The sequence below is a fragment of the Carex rostrata genome, chromosome 13 (genome assembly GCF_964058835.1).
Source record: "Carex rostrata chromosome 13, lpCarRost1.2, whole genome shotgun sequence".
Classification (NCBI taxonomy): domain Eukaryota; kingdom Viridiplantae; phylum Streptophyta; class Magnoliopsida; order Poales; family Cyperaceae; genus Carex; species Carex rostrata.
In genome coordinates, this window is record NC_135930.1 from 8,413,005 (window position 1) to 8,436,759 (window position 23,755).

Consider the following 23,755-nt stretch of genomic DNA (forward strand, 5'->3'; position numbering starts at 1 on the left):
TACAAATATATGATATAATTTTTATATAAAAAAAACGCTATGTAGCATAACTTTCGCTATATCGGCGCTATTCGCTATAGCTTTTTTTGTAGGCTTCCCGCTATGACGCGATAAAAGCTATTTAGAACCTTGTTATGAACTTATCGATTAGAAGGGAAATCGACAAATTCGAAGTGAAAAACAAGCTCAGTGTAGATAAGTCCCTTCAGTTATTGCATCTCTAGAAATGTAATAGATGAAATTTTGAGATTTTGTTCGTTTACCTTCTCCAATCATGATTCTTCGTCTTTTTTCCAGCAAAATGTGTGATCTTCCTTTCGTCTTTTATTGCACTAAGCTCTTATTTGCTTTTCGCTCGTGTTTCGGTGCAGCTAATTTTTTTCTGCCGAAACAAATTGAGAAAAGAGACAGATAGAGAGAGCAAAACAAAAGATAGTGGGAAAAAAAATATTTACTCTGACTAACATTTTTTTTTTCCGTGATATTAAGATGTAGAGAACGATTTTGGGAACAAACGATAAGAACTTGTGGGAAATTTTGGATCTTCTGAACGGTTGTCGAGAAAAAAAATTAGAAAAAATCCAAAATCTAATTGAAACCATAGAAATACCAACAGCTGAACAGACCCTTATTGTATTCACGAGCAAAAACTTGATAAATTATTTATACAAGAGGGTTTGAATGCTATCAGCTTTTCTGTGACGAAAAACCTCACTTCTTCATTTATATTTTAAATTTTTAAATATCGACCCGAAACCGCTATGTAAATTTTATGATTTTTGGAATTACACTAGATCGAGTTGTAGAAAATTAAATAAATTTAGTTAACTATATTAACTTATTTTAAACATTTATTTTTTGAACACTTAATATAGTATAAAATAAACTCTAATAAAGAATTATAATTTACATACATGCATCTCTAATGAAAATAAAATAAGATCAACGGTTTGAAATTCGACATTTAAATTTTGAAATATAAACATAAATATAAACTTGTGATACTAAAAATTTGTGACATTAGACCCTCCAAGAAAGACATCTATAATATGACCCCACAGTGCTACGCCAAGCCGATGCTAATCTGATTGCATATTACATTACAGTAACATAAATTAATATCGCTTGTTCCGTGTTGTGATTATCTATACATAACACGAAAGATTTAGCCACGATACGGCACGTGATTACACAAGTTAATTGTAATTAGGACAGTTAGATCTTGATCAAATGATGAATCTTGAATAAACTAACATAAATTATGATTAAATAATCACGCGAGTCACATTTAGTCATAACATGTTTGGACACGGTGTGACTCACGTGTTGTAATCATTCACGTGCCGTGACCATTTCTTGACTTTTTGGTCACGGCACGTAAAAATAACTTGATCATGACACAAAACTAAAGTCACAGAATGTTAGTCATGCCATGACACGTTTTTTTCCACTCACCTTCGAGCTGAATTGATCCTTGATTGAGATTCTAATTGGATAGTCTGGATCTAAACTCACAATTTGAGATTCTAATCGGACAGTCCAGATCAAAACTCACAATTTGAGTTACCTCAGAGGATTCATATTCGGCAGGCGGTTGGGCCCGCCAGGGGTGGATTGAACCTACCCTATTTTGAGTTTGATTTGAATAAGATTTGAACCGAACTAGGTTTGATTTGTTTCGAATCGAACTAATTTCGAATCGAATTAATTGCGAACTACATATTTTTCGAATTGAAGTCAAATCAAATTACGAACTAAATTCTTTTTTTTAGCAGCCCTAGTTATACAGGTAGTTATACATTAATTTTCTTCTCGCTAGACAATTCACATAACTTTCTTTTACCTTTCACAAATTCACACTAATGGATTATAGGCTCTAGTTTATTAGCTGTTAACTGCTATTATCTTGCAAACTGAGCATAGACAAGTTCAAGACTGATAGCTGCCACATTAACTCTCACAATTGCCACTACGGTACTCAAAAAAGAGTTTCAGTGTGACATCAAAGTATGAAATGAGTGTTTTTAAGTTAAAAAATTGTTCATGAAAAAAATACATCACAACAAATAATCGTAAAAAGAGGATTAAGTACAAGAACTGCAATATGCAATAAAACAAGTAATCGTACAAGAATTGAGTGTTTTGAGAGCCAGGGAGCGTCGACTAGATTAAATTATGACTTTCTATCCTGGGTTCTAATTTCATCAGGTAAATAAACGGCTGATGTTATTATGAGATTCGAACCATAAAAGTTCGCGAACTCATTTCGATCGAGTCATACCTACTTTGAATTTGATTTGAATAAGATTCGAACCGAACCTGATTTATTTTGTTTCGAATCAAATTAACTCGAATCAAACCCAAATCAAATCACGAACTATCAACTTTTTTGCCGGCCCTAGGCCCGCCCATTGAGGGATACACGCGCGATGCACATGAGCGTCGTTCAAAATTTGAAATATATCAGAACATAATAAGACAAACGAGTCTAGTGGTTTGCTAACGGGTTACCCGTGACCCGTTCCGGGTAACCCGTTAGGGGTAACGGGTAGGGCGGGTAGACGGGTAGGACGGGTACGGGTACAACCCGCAACGGGTAGACGGGTAGTTTTCCCAAAACCTCTACCCTACCCGTTTATTACCCGTACCCGTTGCGGGTTGACGGGTACGGGCGGGTTTTTTTTTTTTCTGTTTTTCTGAATTTTATGCTTTGAGATTCGTGCCAAGTTAAAGGACATATCCCGGAGTCCGTTTAGATATAGGGGTCCGTTTTGAGATTCATGCAAAATTAAAATTTCACGACTCATATCTCATTGACTCATTCTACTCAGTCAGGTATTGCACTGGATCTGAATTCTATAGGGGTCAAATTTAAGATTCATGCCAAATTAAAATTGACGACTCAGATCTCATTCTACTCAGTCAGGTATTGCACTGGTGTTACGTTACGAAATTTTTTTATAATTAAATTTAAATGATTAAAAGCAAGAATAAAAAATCGTGCTAACAAAATGGAAATATAAACCTTAATTTATGTTTCCCTAGATAAGTAAATTAAGTGTGAATCGAAACCGCGTCGAAATTTCGAGAATGTGAGACTTTATAGGCTCAGTGCGTCCGCACTGGTGGTGAGTGCGGGTGACTGACCCGCACTGGATTCTGTTTTCCTTGAGTTGTTTTCTGAATTTCTTCTCAGTGCGTCCGCACTGAGTTGAGTGCATCCGCACTGAGAAATTCTGTATTGACTGAATTTTCCAGAATGAGACTAACTACTGAGTGCGTCCGCACTGGAGTGTTCTTCTGTGTTGATCGAATTTCTTCCCAAAATTCGTCTAAGTACCGAGTGCGGGTGACTGACCCGCACTGAAATTGAGAGCGTCCACACTACGCTCAGACATTTCCTTTGTTCAGTGTCGTTTTCATGAAAATTTGACTAAGTACTGAGTGCGTCCGCACTGGAGTATTCTTTTCTGTGTATTTCAACTACTGAAGATCTGTTCAAGTGCTGAGTGCGGGTGGCAGACCCGCACTGAATTGAGTGCGTCCGTACTCAGGGGATCTTTTCATAAAGGCCCAAAATTTCTTTCTTTCTCTCTCTTCCCCTGCGCCCCTTTCTCCATTTCCTTGTGATTTTCGCCCAAAGAGAAGAAAAAGAGCGTGAGAACTTTCCGTTCCTTTCAAACCCCCGATTGTTGCGAGAAATCAAAATCGGAACCGAGTAAGTGCCCGTGGATCTCTCCTAGCTCTCCTATTTGGTATTTCTTTCTCTCTCCGTTTCTCTCGAAAAACTCATATTTATCGATTTCTCAGATCTTCGTTTTAAACCCGAGATTTGTGTTTGAATTGCGTGTAAACTAACTCCTTGAGCTTCTTTGACCGTTTGTTTGCCGATTCTTTCCCGATTTCGTCTCGATTTCGGATTTCTGATTTGAGGGTTTTCGTGCCAAAACCTAAATTGGGCATAATCGTGAATTGATCTGTTTAATCCAACCGATTAGACTTATAATCGGTAAGGTTACCATTTGATCTTGAATTTCTAGAACGTTTAACGGTTAATCTGAGGTTTTGACCAAATTAGGGTTTAACCAATCGGTAAATCGAATTGTTACGAGAACCAAAATTGTGAACCAACAAAGGAATTAGTACCAAATTGAGATCGTGTAGGGTTTGGAAGACCCAAATGGAAATTGTGAGAAGTTAGAGAATTTTGGTAAGAAATAAGGAATCGAACGAATTGGTACCAAAGGATAGGAGTTTAGTAAGGTGTAAGCCTAAAACAACTCGAGTAAATGTTCTCAATCGTGAACCAATGTTAAACCAGTATACGTGTAAAATAGGTGTAGGCTCGGTCGAGCAAGACTTAGCGAGGAAATTCGAGACGCCCGATCCTTAACTAAGCGGTATGCTCGTCGTATTCAGGTGCGGGATTCTTGGACTTGTTTGATACTTTATTTTCAGGAATTAAACTGTTTATTCGTTTGTCATGTTGAATGCTTAATTGTTGCATATTTTGGAATTCATGCTGTATATTGATTCTTGCATAATTGAGAATGATTTGAATTGTTCGGTTAAGGTTATTTGGCATGTTGGTATGGTTATTATTTGATTAGTTCTATTAATTGTTCTTGATGTGAATGAATCTGCCAGGCCGACCTGTTTAGGTGGCTGGATAAGGTGACGGTGACCTATCCGTTGACCTATGTTTATGAATTTGCCAGACCGACCTGTTTAGGTGGCTGGATGAGGTGACGCTGCTGACTTATGCGTTGACCTGTGATGAATTTGCCAGACCGACCTGTTTAGGTGGTTGGATGAGGAGACGCTGCTGACTTATGCGTTGACCTGTGATGAATTTGCCAGACCGACCTGTTTAGGTGGCTGGATAAGGTGACGGTGACCTATCCGTTGACCTGTTTAATGAATTGTGCAAGGCTGATAGCTGATTGTTATTCTATTTGAATGAAATTGCAAAGTTGAGCGGTATGGCTGACTTTGATTCCGTGTGATTGCATTTTTGTCAAGTTGACTTGTATAGGTGACTTTAACCAGACCTTAGGAAATGGTTAAGCCAAACAGCTACAGATGGGTGTCAGATAAAGGGTCCAGCTTGGTTGGCCATCTGTAGGCGTCAGTAACCCTACAGATGTGGGTTTGATAAAGGTCCAGCTCGAAAGAACATCTGTAGTTGCTACAAGCCCTAATGAATCAAGTTAAGCCAACCATATGTGTTCATTTTGAAATTCATCTTGGAAATTCCGTGAACTGTGTTTCAGGTTGATTAATTGTTGTCGAGCATTGGCATTCTGTTATTTATGTTTATATATATCTGTTTGCATTGTTATTGTTTGGGTTTCATCTTTGAATATGGAGTTTGATTGCAAGTCCAATAATCTAAACTGTGGCAAATTTCGCACTGAGAATTTATTCTCACCCCCACCCTCCGGGTTATTTTTACAGGTACGGGTGCGATGGATTCCGGAGAGGCACGCGAGTAGTGGGCCTTATAGTTTACCATCTCATGACCCTAGATATGTTTTGGTGTATAGTTTTAGGGTAGGCCTCATGGTTGGTATCCGGATGAGATACTTTTGGTTGTATTATATTATGACCAGACTGTGTACTCTGATTTGTGTATATATAAACTTGGTTTATATTAGTTGGTTTTGAATTATTGAGTATAATTTGAATAGCCTTGTAAGTATACACGGCGTTGTATGCTTACGGCGGGAGACTGTCACGACCCGTGGCCGCGGGGTGTGACAACTGGACCTGAATTCTAAAAGTAGTCCGCCAAAAAAATTTTGAAATTCAAATTTTGTAACGGGTCAGGTACGGGTACGGGTAAAGGGTAGACGAGTACGGGTAGGCGGGTAGACGGGTACGGGTACAACGGGTTTTTTTCAAATTGGGTAGTCCAGTCCGTTTATTACCCGTACCCGTCTACCCGTTTATACCCGGGCAATGGGTACGGGTATCTCGGGTAACGGGTACGGGCCGGGCAAAACGGGTTGAACCCCTAACGGGTTTAGCAAAACACTAAACGAGTCCGACGTGTTGGAGCTATTTTATGACTTTAAAAATTAGAAGAAAGTCGAAGAGTGAGTCTATGGTACTATGCATATTACGATTTGGCACCGTGTTACGGCTTTATATTCGAGTTTTCAAATTCTAACGGTCGATCCGAACTGTTCATCTTGTTCTCCATATTAATATGTGTTTGGAGACCAAATTTTACATTTTTTGAATTTTTTTTACTATTTTTTGAAATTTATTGAAAATCACTGTTTTTGGATGGTCCAGAATTTTCAGATCAAGTGATTTTCTAAATATCTAAAAAAATAGTAAAAAAAATTCAAAAAATGTAAAATTTGGTCTCCAAACACATATTAATATGGAGAACAAGATGAACGGTTCAGATCGACCGTTAGGATTTGAAAACTCGAAGATAGAGCTGTAGTACGGTGCCAAATCGTAATATGCATAGTACCATGTCAATCATGAACTATTAAATTTGATTCAAATCCTTAAGTTTCATTTTAATTCATGAAAGGCCTTACAGGCCACGGTTTAGTAACACAAGTTCAAGGGTTTAATTGTGTTAAAAAATGAAGTTCAGGGACTTAATTGAATCATTGAACCAAATCTAATAGTTCAGGGTTAAAAGTAGACTTTTCCCAATATAATTATTACAAGGCCCATTCATAAATGATGTCTTTGACCTAGGGTTTTATGTAATTTCTTTCCTAGTCGCTGAGAAACTTCTACTTTAGTTTCTCTTTATCTCTTTTCTTCTGCCCGAACAGAGAAAGAGGTCGGGTTTAGGTTTATTCGAGGGCCGAAGTGTAAAACTCCGTTGAAACATGGACGCGGCTGCGCTTGATGATATCACAAGGAAGCTATTAGAGGCGAAGAAAGGAAGAACAGTGAAGCAAGTACAGCTGTCAGACCCCGAAATAAGACAGCTGTGCTCCGCGGCTAGGTAAATTTTATATTTGTAATTTCTCCACCTTGTCCGTTCTCATCGTTTTAATTTGTATTGTATCTCGTGAAATCATATAATCAACAGTGGTTTTTCTAGGGTTTAAACGGCGTGAATTTGAATATGTTGCGACTGGATCATGGTTTATCAGAGAAGTCTTAGAGCTTGGGGGAACTGGTGAAATGTTATTTCTGAGGACTAGTATACTGGGACAATGCTAATTCACCTAAATAATATAGTATATATTTGTGAATATATGTATTGCATATGTTTTGGGATCACTTAATAATTCAACCAAATACTGGTCAGCTAGTGTCTATCAGGCATACTAAATTTTTCCTTTTGATATTTACATGGACAAAAAGTACTGTAGTAAACAAATTTGGGGGATTTTTTCAGGTTCGTTGAAAGAAAATAAATTTCCTCAGTTTCTATATGGATATGTTAGAAGTTTGGGTTTTACCTGGGATCACGTTAGATTGAAATATCTGTATGTTACAGTGAAATAAGGTAACATATTTTCTTGTAAATGTATATCCAGTTTTTGACAACTTAATGAAGAACCCTTTAATCTTAGTTGATAATTTAAAATTTCACTGATCTCTAAATCAAGAATCTCTAATACAATTTCAGGGAGGTATTTCTTTCTCAGCCAAACCTTGTAGAGCTTGAGGCCCCAATTAAGATTTGTGGTACTCTATTTTTCCTTCCTTTCTGATTACTAGTAATTCTTTTGTTGTATGTTGATCTTTCCTTTTCCTTGTACTTGAATAGAGATTGATAAGTCAACCATTAAAAAAGGGGGAAGAAGAACCACCAAAATCTTTATAAAATGCCACTTCCTTGAAAGTTGAGAAAATCTCTAAACAAAAAAAAACAAGGTGCACTAGACCAAAACAAGGAGGTATAGAATAAATAAACTGTATGCTAGCCCAAAAAATACTGTATAAGCTAAAAACTATTTGGTATGTTAGATATAAAATTGACATACTAAATATGTTGAAATTTGTGATGCTTCTGCTCTTTGAGACAGAGAAAATTCTTGTAGTTGATAGAAGTACCGTTCTCTAGTAAAATAGCAATCTCTCTTTGCAATCTTTCTTAACTTCCAAATATCAGGCGACATTCATGGACAATATTCGGATCTTCTTCGCCTCTTTGAGTATGGCGGGTTGCCACCTGAAGCCAACTATCTATTCCTTGGCGATTATGTAGACCGAGGGAAACAATCAATTGAGACAATATGCCTCCTCCTTGCGTACAAAGTAAGGTATCCTGAGAACTTCTTCCTCTTGCGCGGGAATCATGAATGTGCCTCTATTAACCGTATCTATGGCTTCTTTGACGAGTGCAAACGCCGCTATAATGTTCGCCTTTGGAAGGTCAAGTATATCTGTATTTCATTTTTTGGCTTTTTTGTAATTTTGCTTGCATGCGGAGAAAGTGGCTTATATTTTTTTTAAGGTTGTGCAAAGGTTGGAGATGAATTATCTCTAGTGTACAGTGTTCCTACAGACTAGTTGTTAAATCTGTCGAGCCGTGTTGAAGTCAAGGATTGGATACTGACGAGACATTAGTAATTCAGGACATGACTTTTTTTATTTTTATTTTGGAGTGTACTGAAACAGCAGCGAAGTTTGAAGACTTTAGGTTTAATATCATTTGATTATTTCTCATCTTATATGCAATCATGAGGGCAATCCAAGAATGTCAGTCTTTCTTTCACTTAAAATTGATGGAGGTATATTGATTGTGGTTTTGGTAACGTATTTGTTCTCGCCAGCAGTAATAAATCCTTGATTTAATTCTGAATAATGTTTATTTCTTATTATTATAACATTTATGCATGTTTATAGGCAGTTTGGTTGTTTTTAGCAATTTACTCTGGTATAATAGATGGTGTCTTCCAATTGATGCGAGGTACCACCATGGGTAACCATTACAAGTGTACATTTGTGCACTTCTGTAAGGTTTTGCACCAGCTAATTTGTGAATTGTTGAGAGCTGTTATGGTTTTCAAACTGGTTATCAAATTAGTTTTGTTATTAGTATGTAATATCTATTTCCTTGATTATATAAATTTGAGATTGTTTAGTTGTTGCTTAGGTGTTGTAGTACATGGTAAGTGTTTCTTAATCAGGAACTGGTGATAATGTTAAGTATGGAAAAACTCCTACAAATAAGAACACTAAAGATTCAAAAGTATGGAAGGAAGAGTAAGTGACTTATTGTAAAATAAGTACAATTTGGTTGCGGTTGGATGGTTAAGAATAGTGCTATTCCTGGGTTAGCGCTAACCTGGATTTCCTATTCTCTGTTTGGACACGTTTCCCAATGCAATCTCTATCTTGGGTTAGAGGCTATTCTGTTATTCCAACAAAATGTTGGGGTAGCAACCTTGGGTTTAACTTGGGTTAGCTGCTAATCTGACTATTCTGCCTTTTCATCCAAACATTTAATAAGAAGAAAAATGTAAAATGATGCTTACATGGAAAATTTTTATAAACACCGAAATGAATTCTATAGCACCTAATAGGCAACTCTAAAAGTTAAAAAAATGCGCAAGAAACTGGCATAACTGATACATACTAACCCAATTTGCTTCTCTTGCTTCAGGTCTTCATCGAGTGCTTCAACTGTCTTCCAGTAGCAGCATTGATAGATGAAAAGATTCTGTGCATGCATGGGGGTATATCACCTGATCTGAGGAGCCTGGACCAGATAAGGAGGATTGAGCGGCCACTTGATGTGCCTGAGAATGGTCTGCTATGTGACTTGCTATGGTCTGACCCTGACAAAGATATTGATGGATGGGGGGAGAATGACAGGGGTGTTTCCTACACCTTTGGCCCTGACCGGGTTGAGGAGTTCTTGCAAAAGCATGATCTTGATCTTATCTGCCGTGCTCACCAGGTAATTTACTATGCATGCTTGCTGATCCACAGGGAAGAATTGTTGTGATACTTTCCGTTATATTGCTCTTTATATAATTTATATGCAGTCGTTCTGGACCAAATTGGCATTGGCATTTTTGTTTTGTTTTGAGTATTTAGATGTTAATCCTCAGTTAAGAGCCTTGATCGATGCATCTGGAACAGACTTAAAATAAAAGAGGCATTAGAAGGTCCATTTTAGAAAGAGCATCAATTTTTTTTGAAAGGGTATTCCTACCTCCATCCCAGCACCTGACTGATACAGCATTGAAATCAAGGATTCTAATTTTAACTGTTGGTTTAAGCAGACAGATGATTTCCAATGGTGTTGTCCTTTCACCAGTCTTCCACTTTATTATTTTTTCTTCACAGTTAATGTTCTTGTTTTGTGTCTCTTTGGCAGGTGGTTGAAGATGGGTATGAATTTTTTGCAAACAGACAGTTGGTGACTATATTTTCGGCCCCAAATTATTGTGGTGAATTTGACAATGCTGGGGCAATGATGAGTGTCGACGACTCCCTCACATGTTCTTTTCAGATTATCAAGCCATCAGATAAGAAAGGAAAATTTGGAATGGGAACTAGCATGTTGAATCCAGGCACTCCACCAAAGAAGGTACAATTTTGAAGTTGCAAATATATTTGTATTTTGTTGTCACGTGTGGTGGTGGTATTATTTTTGCTGGATAATTTTTTTAGGGTGAAACTATACTAGCAGTACCTTTACTATGGTTGACATGCAATTTACAGGCAGTGAGAACATAGAAGACAGGTAGTTGATAAGAAGTGATGCTAATTATCTCAAGTAATAATGCCCATACTTATAAGGGCTATTTAATGAAATAAGGAAAAAAGCAGTTCAATATAAATAGATGAACAATGCAGTGTGGTTACAAGTTGCTCAGTTGTAGAAATGTTCTCTAATTCGCAAAAGTAAACTTGAACTGTATTTGTATGATTTCATTTTGTTTTGTTTGTGACCATGATTTCAGGGTGGGAAAGGATAACAGGAAGAACATAATGAAGTATTAAGTTGTAGTAATATGGGTGGTTGATCTCCATTATATAGTAATCTGGAGACGAGTGCTAAAAACACAAGCTGAAGAACTAAGATGAAACGAGATGGGGGCAACATCATGCAATTTTTCCATGTAATTTCCAAAAATGTATTAAAAAGGCAATATTTAAATTTATTAGGTCAGGTTTCAGAAGAGATATGGATTAGCTATGGTATTTCAATAATTTGATAACTATAGGTGAATTATAATGTAGGTTTTTTTGTATTGCATTTCAAGGGGCTTATTTTTTTTTTTCTGGATATTAATGAATTTTGTGGGTTGTAATGTGTGCGCATATTGTTGGAAATACAAATTACTATGATTTGGTCATTGGGACATTTAATCACTAAAATCCAATGAACAAGATACATGAGCTATTGTTCTACTTCTATTCGGGCTGTTGTCAATTAACTACATGACAAGCTAATGCAATCAAACTTTGTTAGAATAAGCTGGTCGTTTCTTCTTAGCATCTGATGGAACTTATTATTATGCTGAAATTTAAAGGTCAAGAAACATCGAACAAAGAAGAGCTGAATTGCACATACTTTTACGAAAGTAAATTAATGTTGCATTTTTGTTTTCACTTGCTCCCTTGAGAGTGGAATGTCAATATAACTAGCAATCTCTGCTCATATCAAAACATAATAGCATAAAACAAATATGGCAGTGACATGGTTGTCACACTAATGCCGTTTATGTTTGCATATATATTGGAACCAAATAATTGCTTCAGGCATGAAAGGCTTAGCTGAACATAAATATAATTAAACCACTGAGCAGCACAAGAGACCAGATGGTGACCCGAGACGGGACTCTCCCTGTGTCTCGCCGGTATGTAATCCCTTCAATTAAAGGAAGACTCAGCAACAATATAAAGCATGAAAGGGAAAACTGTGCAAATAAATTGTTAATTGCATTGAGCTTGATCATTTGCCAAGCTCCACCAATGAGTGCCCCCATGTTTAGTAGGCTAAGTGTTGTTGCAGGAAGAAGCATCAAAGAGCATTCGTCGAAGTCAAATACTCCATTTTCATACCTATTATAGTAAAAAATTAATGCCATGTTGTGGAAAAATAATAGACACAGTACACTTATTGGGAAATATTGATAGCTGCCCCTGTTTGATTTTATTTTTTGGTATCATAACTGCATATAATGCAAATGATAATATTTTTTTTGACAGAAAGCTATGGTAAATTTCACATACGTTTCTAGGGAGGCTTTTTTTTATCTATATTTATCCCAATGAGCCATCTATCGAATCGTTGCAACTGATGCTCGGTCCCGAAGAGAAGGAAAAGATCTTGGAAAAGTAGGTTTTTATGATCCAATAAATAAAAAAACTTATTTAAATTTTTCTGTATAAAAATTAGTTTATTCCTGTACTGCACCTGTTGGCTATACAGTCCAGGTTTGCTAATGTGATTCTGGTCTATGGCATCATTAATTGCATTGGTCTTCTATCTTGATCTGAACCATCATTTTTTTTTTTTTTTTTTTTGAGAATTACCACATCAATTTAAACTGATAATTAATTGGTACCTCTTAATTTGGGCCTCATTGGTCGTCTTATCTGTGAGGTCAAAGTTAACAGCACTGATGCCGATGAGCTTTAGAAAAACATTAACAACTGCAAACAGCTGCCCTGTCAGCCCGATTATCATCCAATATCGTTGTTCATTGCACCACGTGGTGAAGTTTTTTCCGGTGTGAAAAACTTCCCTTAGGTGTTGTATGCAAGTTGAGAAGAAAACAAAGGCGAATGCACCAAACCATGGGCTTGTGACCTGAAGAAGTATTATCAATGTCAACAAAACAAAATATTTAACCTCTCTAGCTCCAGTGGGGTGTTGGCTGTATTATAACATTAGAAATTTATGTTTTTTTTTTTCAATTGTCTTCGTTTGTTAAGATAATTTATACTTCGCTACATAATATTTATCTGAAACAAAAATGGTATACATGACCGAATCTGGATTAATTTCTAGCCTAGGAAAGTAAAATAAGAAAAATAAAGGGCATAGAATTTATTGCCAGGACTAAAATTGTCAAACCAGCATTTATTTATTTGTTAATTTTTTTGACAAACCTCAGGGAACAAGGATATCCCATTCAAGAAGCAAAGCTGTGGCAAAGTTCCATAGCACAATAGGGGAAATGAATACACAGGCCAAAATGCGAGCCACGCATAGCACATGCTTTGAAGAACTGAACTGAAGTTTTTCGACATTCCAAAAGTAAGAGGGCAATGCTTTGAAAGTGCCACCTCGAACAATCCTGTATTCCATCTCTTGTTTTGAACTAATGTGTCATTGAAATTTATCGGGACGTTACCACGAAATGCAGGTTTTGATTGGAAAAAATAGGTTGAGATCCAACCACGGCAATGCAGGTGGAATCCGGTGAAGTAATCTTCTACAACCGAACCATATAAAAAGCCTATCTGGCAGAAGTAAATATAACATGAAAGAATTAGCACTTAATAGGTACAAATAATCAAAGCAATTTGTATTGGACCTAATTTTTTCCGGCATTTCAGATATAATCGCTCAACCTAGCATTCCTCAAGATTAAGAATTTTTTTTTTTCTGTACATACTAATTGAACTTGCCTGTTTTCCCCATTGTGTATAATCTTCATATTCACATGATGCGAGGATGCGCATATTCTCCATCTGAGAATTAACATATGTTGTGATTCTCTCATCAAAATCATAACTGTTCTTTTCTACCAATGACAAGCAGAATTCATTGGAGTTGCCAAATTTATCCCTGAGTGTTGAGATCTCTCCAGCATTAAACTCTGCTAAAATTATAACCTTTTTTTAGTTCAAGAGTGGTAAAAATGTCAAGTTATAATAAATCTAAACTAGTGGCTTATTACCTTCTCTGTTTGATGGGTCCCCTGGTTTGGCACCATATAGTGCACGCCTTTTGACAAAAAAGTTTGTGCCAGAGAGGATCGGCCCTCGGAGGCCATCTAAACCAACCCAAAGAGTCTTAAAAGAAAAACCAAATGACATCAATCACATACAATAGGTTACACAACACCAAAATAAAAAAAAAAAAATAATTTGGTCGGGCTTATAAGTTATAACATTACCTTGAATACTTGTCGTAGTTCACCACAGTATATGTCATTCTTGCTTATGTTGTAGAACTCTTGTGGGAATTGAACAAAGGCCAAGTAAGGAGATAATTTTGAGTCAAGATGAAAACACATTGCTTGCCTTGCCGAGCTTGGGTCATTTGAGTACATGTCACAGTCTAATAGTAGAATATACGGTGAGTTGGTTATAACACTAGAGACCCGGAGCTGAAAAAAATCAGGTAATTGTAAAATTAATGACCAATGCAAAAAAACATGCAGCTAATGTAATCTTCTTCCAATTACTTCTGAACCAAAACCTTCTCTGAAGTATTTCTGCACAATTAATGGCCAGTTTCTCTACTGGTAGAATTATTAGCGAGCCGTATCTATAAGTATTTGATTCAGTCAGTCCATGTGGAATCTTCCTTATGGTGAACAAAACATTACATTTTTTCCTCATGATATGTGTATATATGTAGACGACGTTTCAGTTATTACAAATGACTCACGGCTGGTAACTAATTGTATGTTGCACAAGTATAAAGAAGAGAGTATCTTAGAGCTTACAAGAACATTAAGTGCACCGGCCTTGAAGTGGTGAGGTACACCTTTTTTCTTTTCTCTTGAGACATAAACTAGAGAAGGGATGGTCAAATCTTCTCTGCCGGTAGAATCTCTTTTTGCAGTATCTCTGATGATCTTATCACCACCACATGCCCAACACAAATTCAAAAGATATTTTCAATAAAACTAACAACAACAGAATTTTTGGACCAATTTCCTATTTTGTCCTTCTATTTACAGACTATCTCTTGTACAAATAATAGTGTGAAAAGTAAAATTTAACAATGTATAGACTAAATGGTCAGGAAACACTAGTCAGTGAGAAAGTAATCCTTTCTGAGCAAGCTACCTCAAAACCAGTACCTTAATTTCTGAAGGATGCTCAAGGCGTGTCTTTTGAAATCCTTTAGTACTATCTTTAACCTCCTTAAGCTTCATAATCTTCTCCTTAAATGTGTCATACATCACCTGCGCAGTTTGCATTCCATGAGTCTTCAGGGAATTAAATACTAATAATTAAATGTTGTTTGCATATTTTATTGTAACACTACAGCTTAGGGCTGCACAAAAAATTTGTAGTTCGTGATTCGATTCGATTTTGATTTGAAAAAGTTCGTCAAAAATTCGATTTGAAATAGTTCGAAATTAATTTAAACCAAATTCAAACTGGACTTGATTCGTTCGAAATAGGTTCGCAAACTATTCTAATTCGAATCTCAAAGTAATGTGAATACTTATGTTCTCTGATGACTTAAAAGTTAAAGCATAAGGCTGCCCAGTCATAAGTCATAACTCGTAACCCTTCTCTTAGTTCTAAAACCCTAGATGACTTTCACCTCTCGCTTTCGGCGACTACGATCACTCTTCTTTGTCGTAAAAAAGTTTGTAAAAGATTCAAAATTGAGTTCTAAAAAATTTGATTCAAAATTAATTTAAACCAACTCAAATTGGAGTAAGTTCGATTCGGTTCGATTCGTTTGCAGGCTTGCAGCCCTACTACAGCTTCATATTTTTTATACTAGTCACTTGGGCCTCACGTAGGCAAGCCCAAAATAAAACACAATCATTGGGCCTACAAGACGAAATCATAGTGCCAAGCCTCCAAGGGCGATTGATTTATGTCCTCTGCTTTTGCAACAGAAAATATCAGGCAGGACCTTCACAACAGAACCACACACTAGAACTTGTCGTCAGGGGCTGATCTATGAAGGCCTACCCCTGATTTGAATTTTTTTTTATAGAATTAGTACTAATTTTTTCCTGTGCCTATCTCTGATTTGATGGAGTGCCTATTCCTAATTCAAAAATATTGACTCAGTCACTATTTTGAGAAAAAAAATCTGATTTAAAACAAATACTTTTGCTTTAACCAAAATTGGTTGTAGAATAGAAATTATAAAGAGAAGAAGAGAAACTGAAGAAGACAATTCTGACCATGGGACCCATTGATTTATTATATATGACATCTAACTTTTCAGATTTCAAATTAAATTGGGCTCTCTGAAAGCCCAAATATTTAGTGTCTATGTGTCTATCTTTCTGTTGGCATTTCATTTTATATATTCCCCGAAAGCCCAATTGGCATTCCACATGTATACTGTATACATGTATATATTTACCAAAAACCCAATTGGCATTCCATTCAAATATTTACTCAGAGCCACTGTAAGATGTAGGGGTGGCAACGAACTGAACCGAACCGAACTTACCTTAGGTTTGAGTTTGGTTTCAATTAATTTTGAACCGAACATGGTTTGATTCATTTCGAACCGAACCCATTTCGAACTACACATTTTTCGAATCGAACACGAATCGAATCACGAACTAAATTATTTTTTAGTAGTCCCAGTTATACCGGTAGTTTATACATTAATTTTTTCTCGCGGGACAATTCACATGGCTTCCTTTTACCGGTATGAACTATGAAATGAGTGTTTTTAAGTTGAAAAATTGTTCATAAAAAAATACATCAGAGACGGCTTTCCTGGTATGAACTATGAGAGACGACCGAAGAGAGAGGAGAGACAGTCATCTAGGCCGGAGAGAGGAGTGACAACCGGAGAGACAGCCAGTCGCCGAGAGCATCAGCTAAATTTTAGAGCTAGAGGGAGAGTGAGTTAGGGAGAGGTGGAGAGAGAACTAGGTTATTGATATTTGAGAGCAAGGAAGTGTCGGCTAAGTTAAATTATAACTCTCTATCTTGGATTTTAATTTCATCAGGTAAATGGACGGCCGATGTTATTATGAGATTCGAACCATAAAAATGATCGAACCCATTTCGATCGAACCAGGCTAGGTTTGGGTTTGGTTTGAATTAATTCCGAATCGAATCTGGTTTGGTTCGTTTCAATTCGAACCCATTTCAAATCGAATTAAACTCGAATCAAAACCGAATCAAACCCGAATCGAATCACGAACCTTGAATTTTTTTGCCAACCCTAGTAAGATGGTATATAATTGATATTTTGGTTCGGTTTCTATTATTGACAAAAAAAATATTTTCTTTGTTTCTTAAATGTTATTTTATTTTGTCAAGTTTGTAACATTATTTGTTGTCCAATATTGGAATTTACAATTTAACTCTATTAATTTTGGAATTTACTCATAATTTTTGTATGCTTTTATTGCATAATAAAAGTGAGACATTTATTTCGAATATAGTATTGTACCCTATAAGTTAATGAATTTGAACCTAATTAGCTATTTGAATTCAATTAGTGTCCTACTCTGATACCTGAATCGGCCCCTGCTTGTCGTGTGATGTATATATACGCAACCTGCCATGTGCCAACTGCCAACGATATTTTCATGTTGAGAATGATAATGACATAATTCATGACTATTATTGGATATATTTTTTTTCTTTGCCTTAAAATCAGGGGGCCAGTCCATATTAAGTGAATGGGGTCAATATAAAACATCATTTTCACATTTTTTTTTTATATAATTTTACATAATTTTTCAGTATAGTTTAGAGTAAAATGCTATAACTAACATATAATTACTGTAAAATTAACCTCATATGTAATATGAAATTTTTATAAGATTGAATCATTCACATTTTACCCCGTATAGTTAAAACTAGAAAAGTTGTTGCAAAAGTTCCACATCTTTGGTGAAAAGAATACGGACTATGCATTGACTTTTATTTTTCCAACTAAGAGTGAGTGGTCTAGCTAGTTAAAGAATTCAAACATGCACCTTTATCTTTTGCTTTTCTTGAACAAACTCCGTTTTGCTCTCTTGCCCATCAATCTCTGAATCATCGAAGAACACTTCCGGGCACCTCACGCCGACCGCAAATCGTTTACAAAATGGCACCCAAAATCTCCCGAAAGAGTATGCTTCCTTGGTCGCCCGTAGCGTCACATCAGCTCCGGCATCGTCAGATAGATAGATGTGCAATTTCTTGGGCGGATAGTCGAGTGCCATCACCGACAAAACCGTGTTCATGACCGTGATAGTCGGCTCCTTATTGGGGTCGGCTGTCATAATGAAAATATCTAAAGGTGGAAGCAGGTCATCTTCAGGCAGTCTTTCGGGAAAAACCGACCTCGAGACAGGCCGGTACCGGAAGCCCTGGCTCAGAAACCACATGAAAAAGAGCACGACATCTGCTAAGAAGATGAACACGAGAGATACCGAAGTTAGAGAGATTGGATTGAGATGAAGAGTGACAAAAAGGCGGGAAGCATGGTAATATAGCACAGCTGAGGCGGCACATAAGTGGAGAAGGATTTGGAGGCGGTTGATCGTGGCTGCCGGCTCGATTACACGGCAAGTGTGAAGAGGAAGATGGTTATTTTCTCTCATTGTATTGAGGCTTAACTACTAGAGATATTTTCTTTGCTAGTGTTTGGGAACAAGAAGGAAGTGAATATATAATATTATAATATGAGATATGCATGGACAACTGGCGGAAGCCAGATTTGAGTGGTAAATAATATCTTTATTTTTTTTAATAACAAGATGCCTAACACAATATAACACAAAATTGGATCGGATATTATTTTTTCTGTATAGGTATGATGTTTCCAAATTGGAAGGATTCATTTTTTTTTTTTTCATTGTGCAAATACAAAAAAATAAAACGTCTAAATAAAAAATGAAATCCAGTCCGATGTAATTTTCATTTTTAAAATTTACTTTCAAGAATTTTAAATTTGTTATTATTATTGAGGGGTGTTAATACATATGAAAGAAATATAGTAAAAAATTGATCCGCCCATTTGGACAAAACACAGTGCTAGCCTCATAGTGACAAATGAAAAATTCGGGTTCGGTTTGGCAGGTTCAAAAATTCGTGATTCAGGTATAATTTAAATATAATTCGAAAATAATTCGGTTTCACAAAGAAGCAAAAAAAATTGTACATGTACTTACTTTAATGTTATTAATTTTCAATTTTTTTAATAAAATTTGGATGGAATTTTTTTTCTTTTAGAAGTGTCCAAAAGTTTATATTATACATGTGATTTTTTTTTTATCTTTAACATCCAAAATCACACGTATGAATTCAAAGTTTGATTTGAGTGGTTGTGGACTCCACTTTACTGTTCAAATTGTCTCACCCTCACTCACGTGATGGGTCCTGTCATCCAAAATTTCATCCAAGCTTCAGCACAGACTATGAAGCGCGACTTCAGAGCTCAGATAAGAAAAAGACAAGATTATACTGAGCGAATTTTACGAATAAAACGCGAAAAATTTGTAAAAAACACATTATACGTGTTTTACTCACGAATAAATCGGTAAAAGTACAGTCAAGTGTTTTATTCGCTGTTCGATTCGATTATCTTAAAAAAAAAAAATTATTTGTGAATAAAACGCGAATCATATTACTATAGCTAGCCTAAGTGAGTGCTAGGTGACTTAGCATTCTAGGTTCAATTATGATCCGTCCATTCGGACAAGACAGTGGAAAATTTTGTCAATTTTCTAATAAAAATTGTGGCCAAGGAATAATGCGGAGGGGAGCCTCCCGCCGCAAAGACGAACAAGTCAAAGAGTGAGGGTACTGCTATGCGTAGCGCACTCTACATGAACAACAAATATATATCTTTATTTTAATAAGATTTAAATACTCAATCCGAATGATTCATCAATGATTTCTATATACAAATATAACTGGATGGTAAATTTTATATTTTTCAGAAAATTATTACTATTTTTAAAAAAATATTCAAAATCACTTGGATCTAAATTTTTTATACCATTAAAAGTATCTATTTTAAAAAAAATAATAAGCAAATTATGAAAAAATGTAAAATTTAATTTATATGTGTATTTTTATATAAAGATCATGATGAACAGTTCCTAGTAACTATTTAGATTTTAAAAATAAATATATAAAACCGCAGTATAGATTAAAATGCGCTACGTATATTACTGTAGTTTCACTCGCAAGTAATGTATACTAGGCGAAATAAATCTGCTGTTACTCAAATGGAATAACAAATTCCTGTTATATATTCCGATCCCAACTATTCAAATTTTTTTGTGCATGAATCTTAATGAAGGGATTTTTTTTCATGCACAAATATTGACAAAATTGAATGATTGGGGTCGGAATAACACGAATATGTTATTCCATTATATTTATTTCCTTGACCGGTTGTCTAATGGGCCCGGATCTCCTAAAGTAATTCAATCTTTGGATTTTGGATCGAGACCGTCCGATTCGAATCTGTCGTTTAAGATTGTTTCGCGATTCGAATTCATCTCTCGGAATGTTTGACTCCACTTTGGATAGATTATAACATATTCAAATTGGACGATTCCAATTTAAAACCCAATCTTCGGTTACTTCATTGGATCTGAGCTCTTGCCTAATTTGGTGATGACGCATTGACAAGGGACAGAATTAAGCACGAATATAATTAGCTATTCATAGTTTAATTGAGATGAGATGCACTTACTGGAACATGTGTAATCATGATTTATAATAATAATTTCAGAAACGTTTGTCAAGTGTTTGGATTGCGTGTCAGAATTTTAATAATATTTTGAATCCATCTCGCTTTCATTTTTCATCTCCATGTTTCTCTATCATTTCTTTAACGTATTGCTCAATTATAGATTGAATGCGAATTCTTGACCGAAATTTTTATTTATATCATAATAAAAAAATAAATAAACCAACACACTCTGGTTTTGAAAAAAATTCATATCTATCAGACCGCTAAGTCAATCTGCGGCCTCATTCTTGGAAAGCTCAGATTGGCTATATGCCCACCTCAAAAGCCAAAAAATGAACTGTAATATTAAATATATTTAGGTTCTGAGGGACTTCCAAACCAATTTGCAGTCCTTTAAGAATGAAGTTACAGATTGACTTAGCGGCCCGAGTAGATAGGAGATTCTCCCAAAAGCAGAGTGTTTTGGTTTATTTATTTTTTTTGAAAATGTATAAATAAAAAATTCAGTAGTCTTAGTGGCAGCAATTAACTAGTATTTATATTATTATTTGAGTGATAGGTTATGGTAATATGGACTGATTTGTGCTCTGGATTTATATTTTTAAATTTTAAATAGTGAATTTGAATTGTTAAACATAATCTTTATATCAAAATATCTTTGTAGATTAAATTTATTTTTTTAGATATTCTTACTATTTTGTAAGTCTAGAATTTTCAAATGAAATAATTTTCTACTTATTTAAAAATATAGTAAAAATACTTCTAAAAAAATATAAAATATAGTTTGTGAGTACATTTTCATATATTTATGCATCACTAATAAGGTAGACGGATTTCAACAGTTCGAATTCGTCATTTAAAACCAATTTGATAGATTTTAAACTTAAGTTTATCAAAGAACTTTGTGAACTTAAGAACACCCTAGTTCCTCTCTCTATATATAGAGAGAGATCATGTACAATTTAGCCTCATGTCGATTATATTTTATTTTTAAAAATTATATAAAATAATATACGATGTTAGATGAATTGCGATTAAATTGTAATAATGAAAAGAATCGAATCAATAATTTAGTTCCTTTAGATATACTTAAAAATCACAACCATGGTTGGATTTCTTTAGCTAGGAATAGCCCATACCTAACCATTTCCGTAAAATATCTCATAACTAAAATTAAGAACAGTACAAGTTCCTTTATCAACACGAAAGACACCATAGTTCAAGTGTGAGAATCTGCTGCGATCCTACAGAATCGCAGGGTTCTGTGATTCCAATTTTAACTCTTCATTTATTACAGTGTGAGAATCTTAAATAGAAATAGTTTTGTGCACGAATCTCAAAAAATATAAACGATTGAGATTAGAATCGCAGAAACCCTGCGATCCTACAGGATCGCAGCAGATTTATTTCCATAGTTCAAACCATAGTGACAAGATACCCGAATTATACCCGAATTATACCCGTTTAATTCTTTTTTGGGGTGATGCCGAACCGAATACCGAATTATTTGGTTGACCGAACTTTGACCGAATTAAACCCGAATAATTCCCGAATTTTACGAACTTTTCCCGAATTTTATGAATTATTCCCGAATTTTTCCTGAATTTTTCCAAGAACAATTATTTTTTTGGTTTTTATTTTTTTGCTCCCTTGCAGGACTGAGATTTCTGGTCTGGATAATTTCAAATCATTCCCGAATTATACCCGAATCACGAATTTTTGATCTCGCCGAACCGAACCCGAATAATTCATTTGTCACTATGGTTCAAACCAGTAGTTCGTTTCTTTAGGTGCCGAACTCTGTTGTGGTCTATCATAGGGTTCTTAGTTTTGGTGTGGCAAGTGGCAACTAACACTCTAAAAGAACGCACTAGCGGTTCGATTTCTTCTATTATATCAAAATTTAATCACAATTTATCTATAATATCTTATATTCTTTTATATAATTTCTAAAATAAAAAATTGTGCTCCATGTCAGTGTAATTGTCCTTTTCACATGATGTGATCAGTCGAACTGCCCCTCTTATTTATTGATTTTATTACGGTCTCTGTTGACTGTGGTCGGTGACAGAACTGAGAACCCTGATATTATTTAAGAATTCTCCGACGAAAATTCAAACAATCTTGTAAGTTAGAATCGTTATCTTAATTATATTAGTAGGTCAAATTTTGATACGAATAATTCAATTACAGAAAACCACACTGGCAGATGATGTTCAGGTCATTAAGACCCTGTTCGGATGTTCAATTCGGATGGTCCAAAATTTTCAATCTTTTCCCATTTTATTTCCTACATGAATTCCCGGCTCAGCGTAAATTTGTGGAAATTTTTTTGTTGAGTCTGATTAAATTTTCATTTTCCCACTTGCTCTCTCCATGACATTCTATTTACTTTATCCATTTAGTCCGCAACAACCTTTAACTCTTGAGTGTATATATAATTTGTCTAGTATTGTTATATTCATCAATTGTAAAAAATGGTTTTAATGGCGGATTATATGTCTGTTTAATTGTTAACGGCAGTCAAACCATTATGAATATATTTATTGAAGGTCTATTAGTGAACTTTTTAGATTAATTGACCAATTATTCTAGATTATTTTCAATTATTTCATTTATTCTCGTTTGATCGTCCGTTTATTTCCGTTTATTCTCATTTATTTTCATTTATTCAAGTGATTATTTATTTTTACATTAATTTTTTTCTGTTACTGTGTGATAATAAGTTTCATGAATAATGTATTGCAGTTTTATTTATGCTTGGTTATGTATACAACTTTTTATATATGTTTTCTCTTCTTACTTATCTCTCATTCTTATTAAGGAGCTTAATGTTTAGATCATGTAAGGGTCCTGATTTACTATTTTTTTGCGGAAGGATGCTCAGCCATTAAATTTTCAGATCGTACATAGAGGAATTTTTCAAATTATGCGCTTCAACACTTAAGCATGCACTGCTCGCGCCGCATATGATCGCTAATAAAGTTTGCTTCCGCTCCGTCTCTTCACCAAACCATTCCAAGAGTTCTGAGAATTAGTTTTTTTTTTTAAAAACACGCGCTTCAATTCAAAATCCAATACACACGAATTTCTCCGGTCAATTAAAAACATTTGCTCTCTCGTCTGCCCTCCTCTTGCCTCCTCTCACTTCCACGCCATATGCAATGGAGAGGCATTGTCATGGAAAGGAAAATCAACCACCACTTAACA

At 35.3% G+C, this 23,755-nt stretch overlaps 2 protein-coding genes across 5 annotated transcripts; one reads left to right on the forward strand and one right to left on the reverse strand.

The window, feature by feature from the left end:
* The first annotated feature begins 6,706 nt into the window (after positions 1 to 6,706).
* On the forward strand, positions 6,707 to 11,255 carry LOC144563978 (serine/threonine-protein phosphatase PP1-like). Its single transcript, XM_078313442.1, has 6 exons — positions 6,707 to 6,979; positions 7,613 to 7,671; positions 8,099 to 8,361; positions 9,596 to 9,892; positions 10,316 to 10,528; positions 10,905 to 11,255. Exons 1-6 carry the CDS (start codon positions 6,861 to 6,863, stop codon positions 10,917 to 10,919), a joined length of 966 nt encoding a protein of 321 aa, XP_078169568.1. The 5' UTR covers positions 6,707 to 6,860; the 3' UTR covers positions 10,920 to 11,255.
* Positions 11,256 to 11,605: 350 nt separating this feature from the next.
* On the reverse strand, positions 11,606 to 18,485 carry LOC144563977 (quillaic acid 3-O-glycosyltransferase CSL1-like). 4 transcript variants are annotated; one of them, XM_078313439.1, is made up of 9 exons: positions 17,829 to 18,485; positions 14,991 to 15,095; positions 14,631 to 14,762; positions 14,076 to 14,288; positions 13,857 to 13,971; positions 13,585 to 13,778; positions 13,063 to 13,416; positions 12,516 to 12,760; positions 11,606 to 12,009 (listed from the first exon to the last, which is right to left on the reverse strand). In XM_078313439.1, the coding sequence occupies exons 1-9, from the start codon at positions 18,438 to 18,440 to the stop codon at positions 11,718 to 11,720; spliced, it is 2,262 nt and encodes a 753-aa protein (XP_078169565.1). In that variant the 5' UTR covers positions 18,441 to 18,485; the 3' UTR covers positions 11,606 to 11,717. The 4 variants fall into 4 exon arrangements, with proteins under 4 accessions (XP_078169565.1, XP_078169567.1, XP_078169566.1 ...); XM_078313441.1 differs by having other exon boundaries at positions 13,585 to 13,775; positions 17,829 to 18,484; XM_078313440.1 differs by having other exon boundaries at positions 13,063 to 13,412; positions 13,581 to 13,775; positions 17,829 to 18,484.
* Positions 18,486 to 23,755: the final 5,270 nt, after the last annotated feature.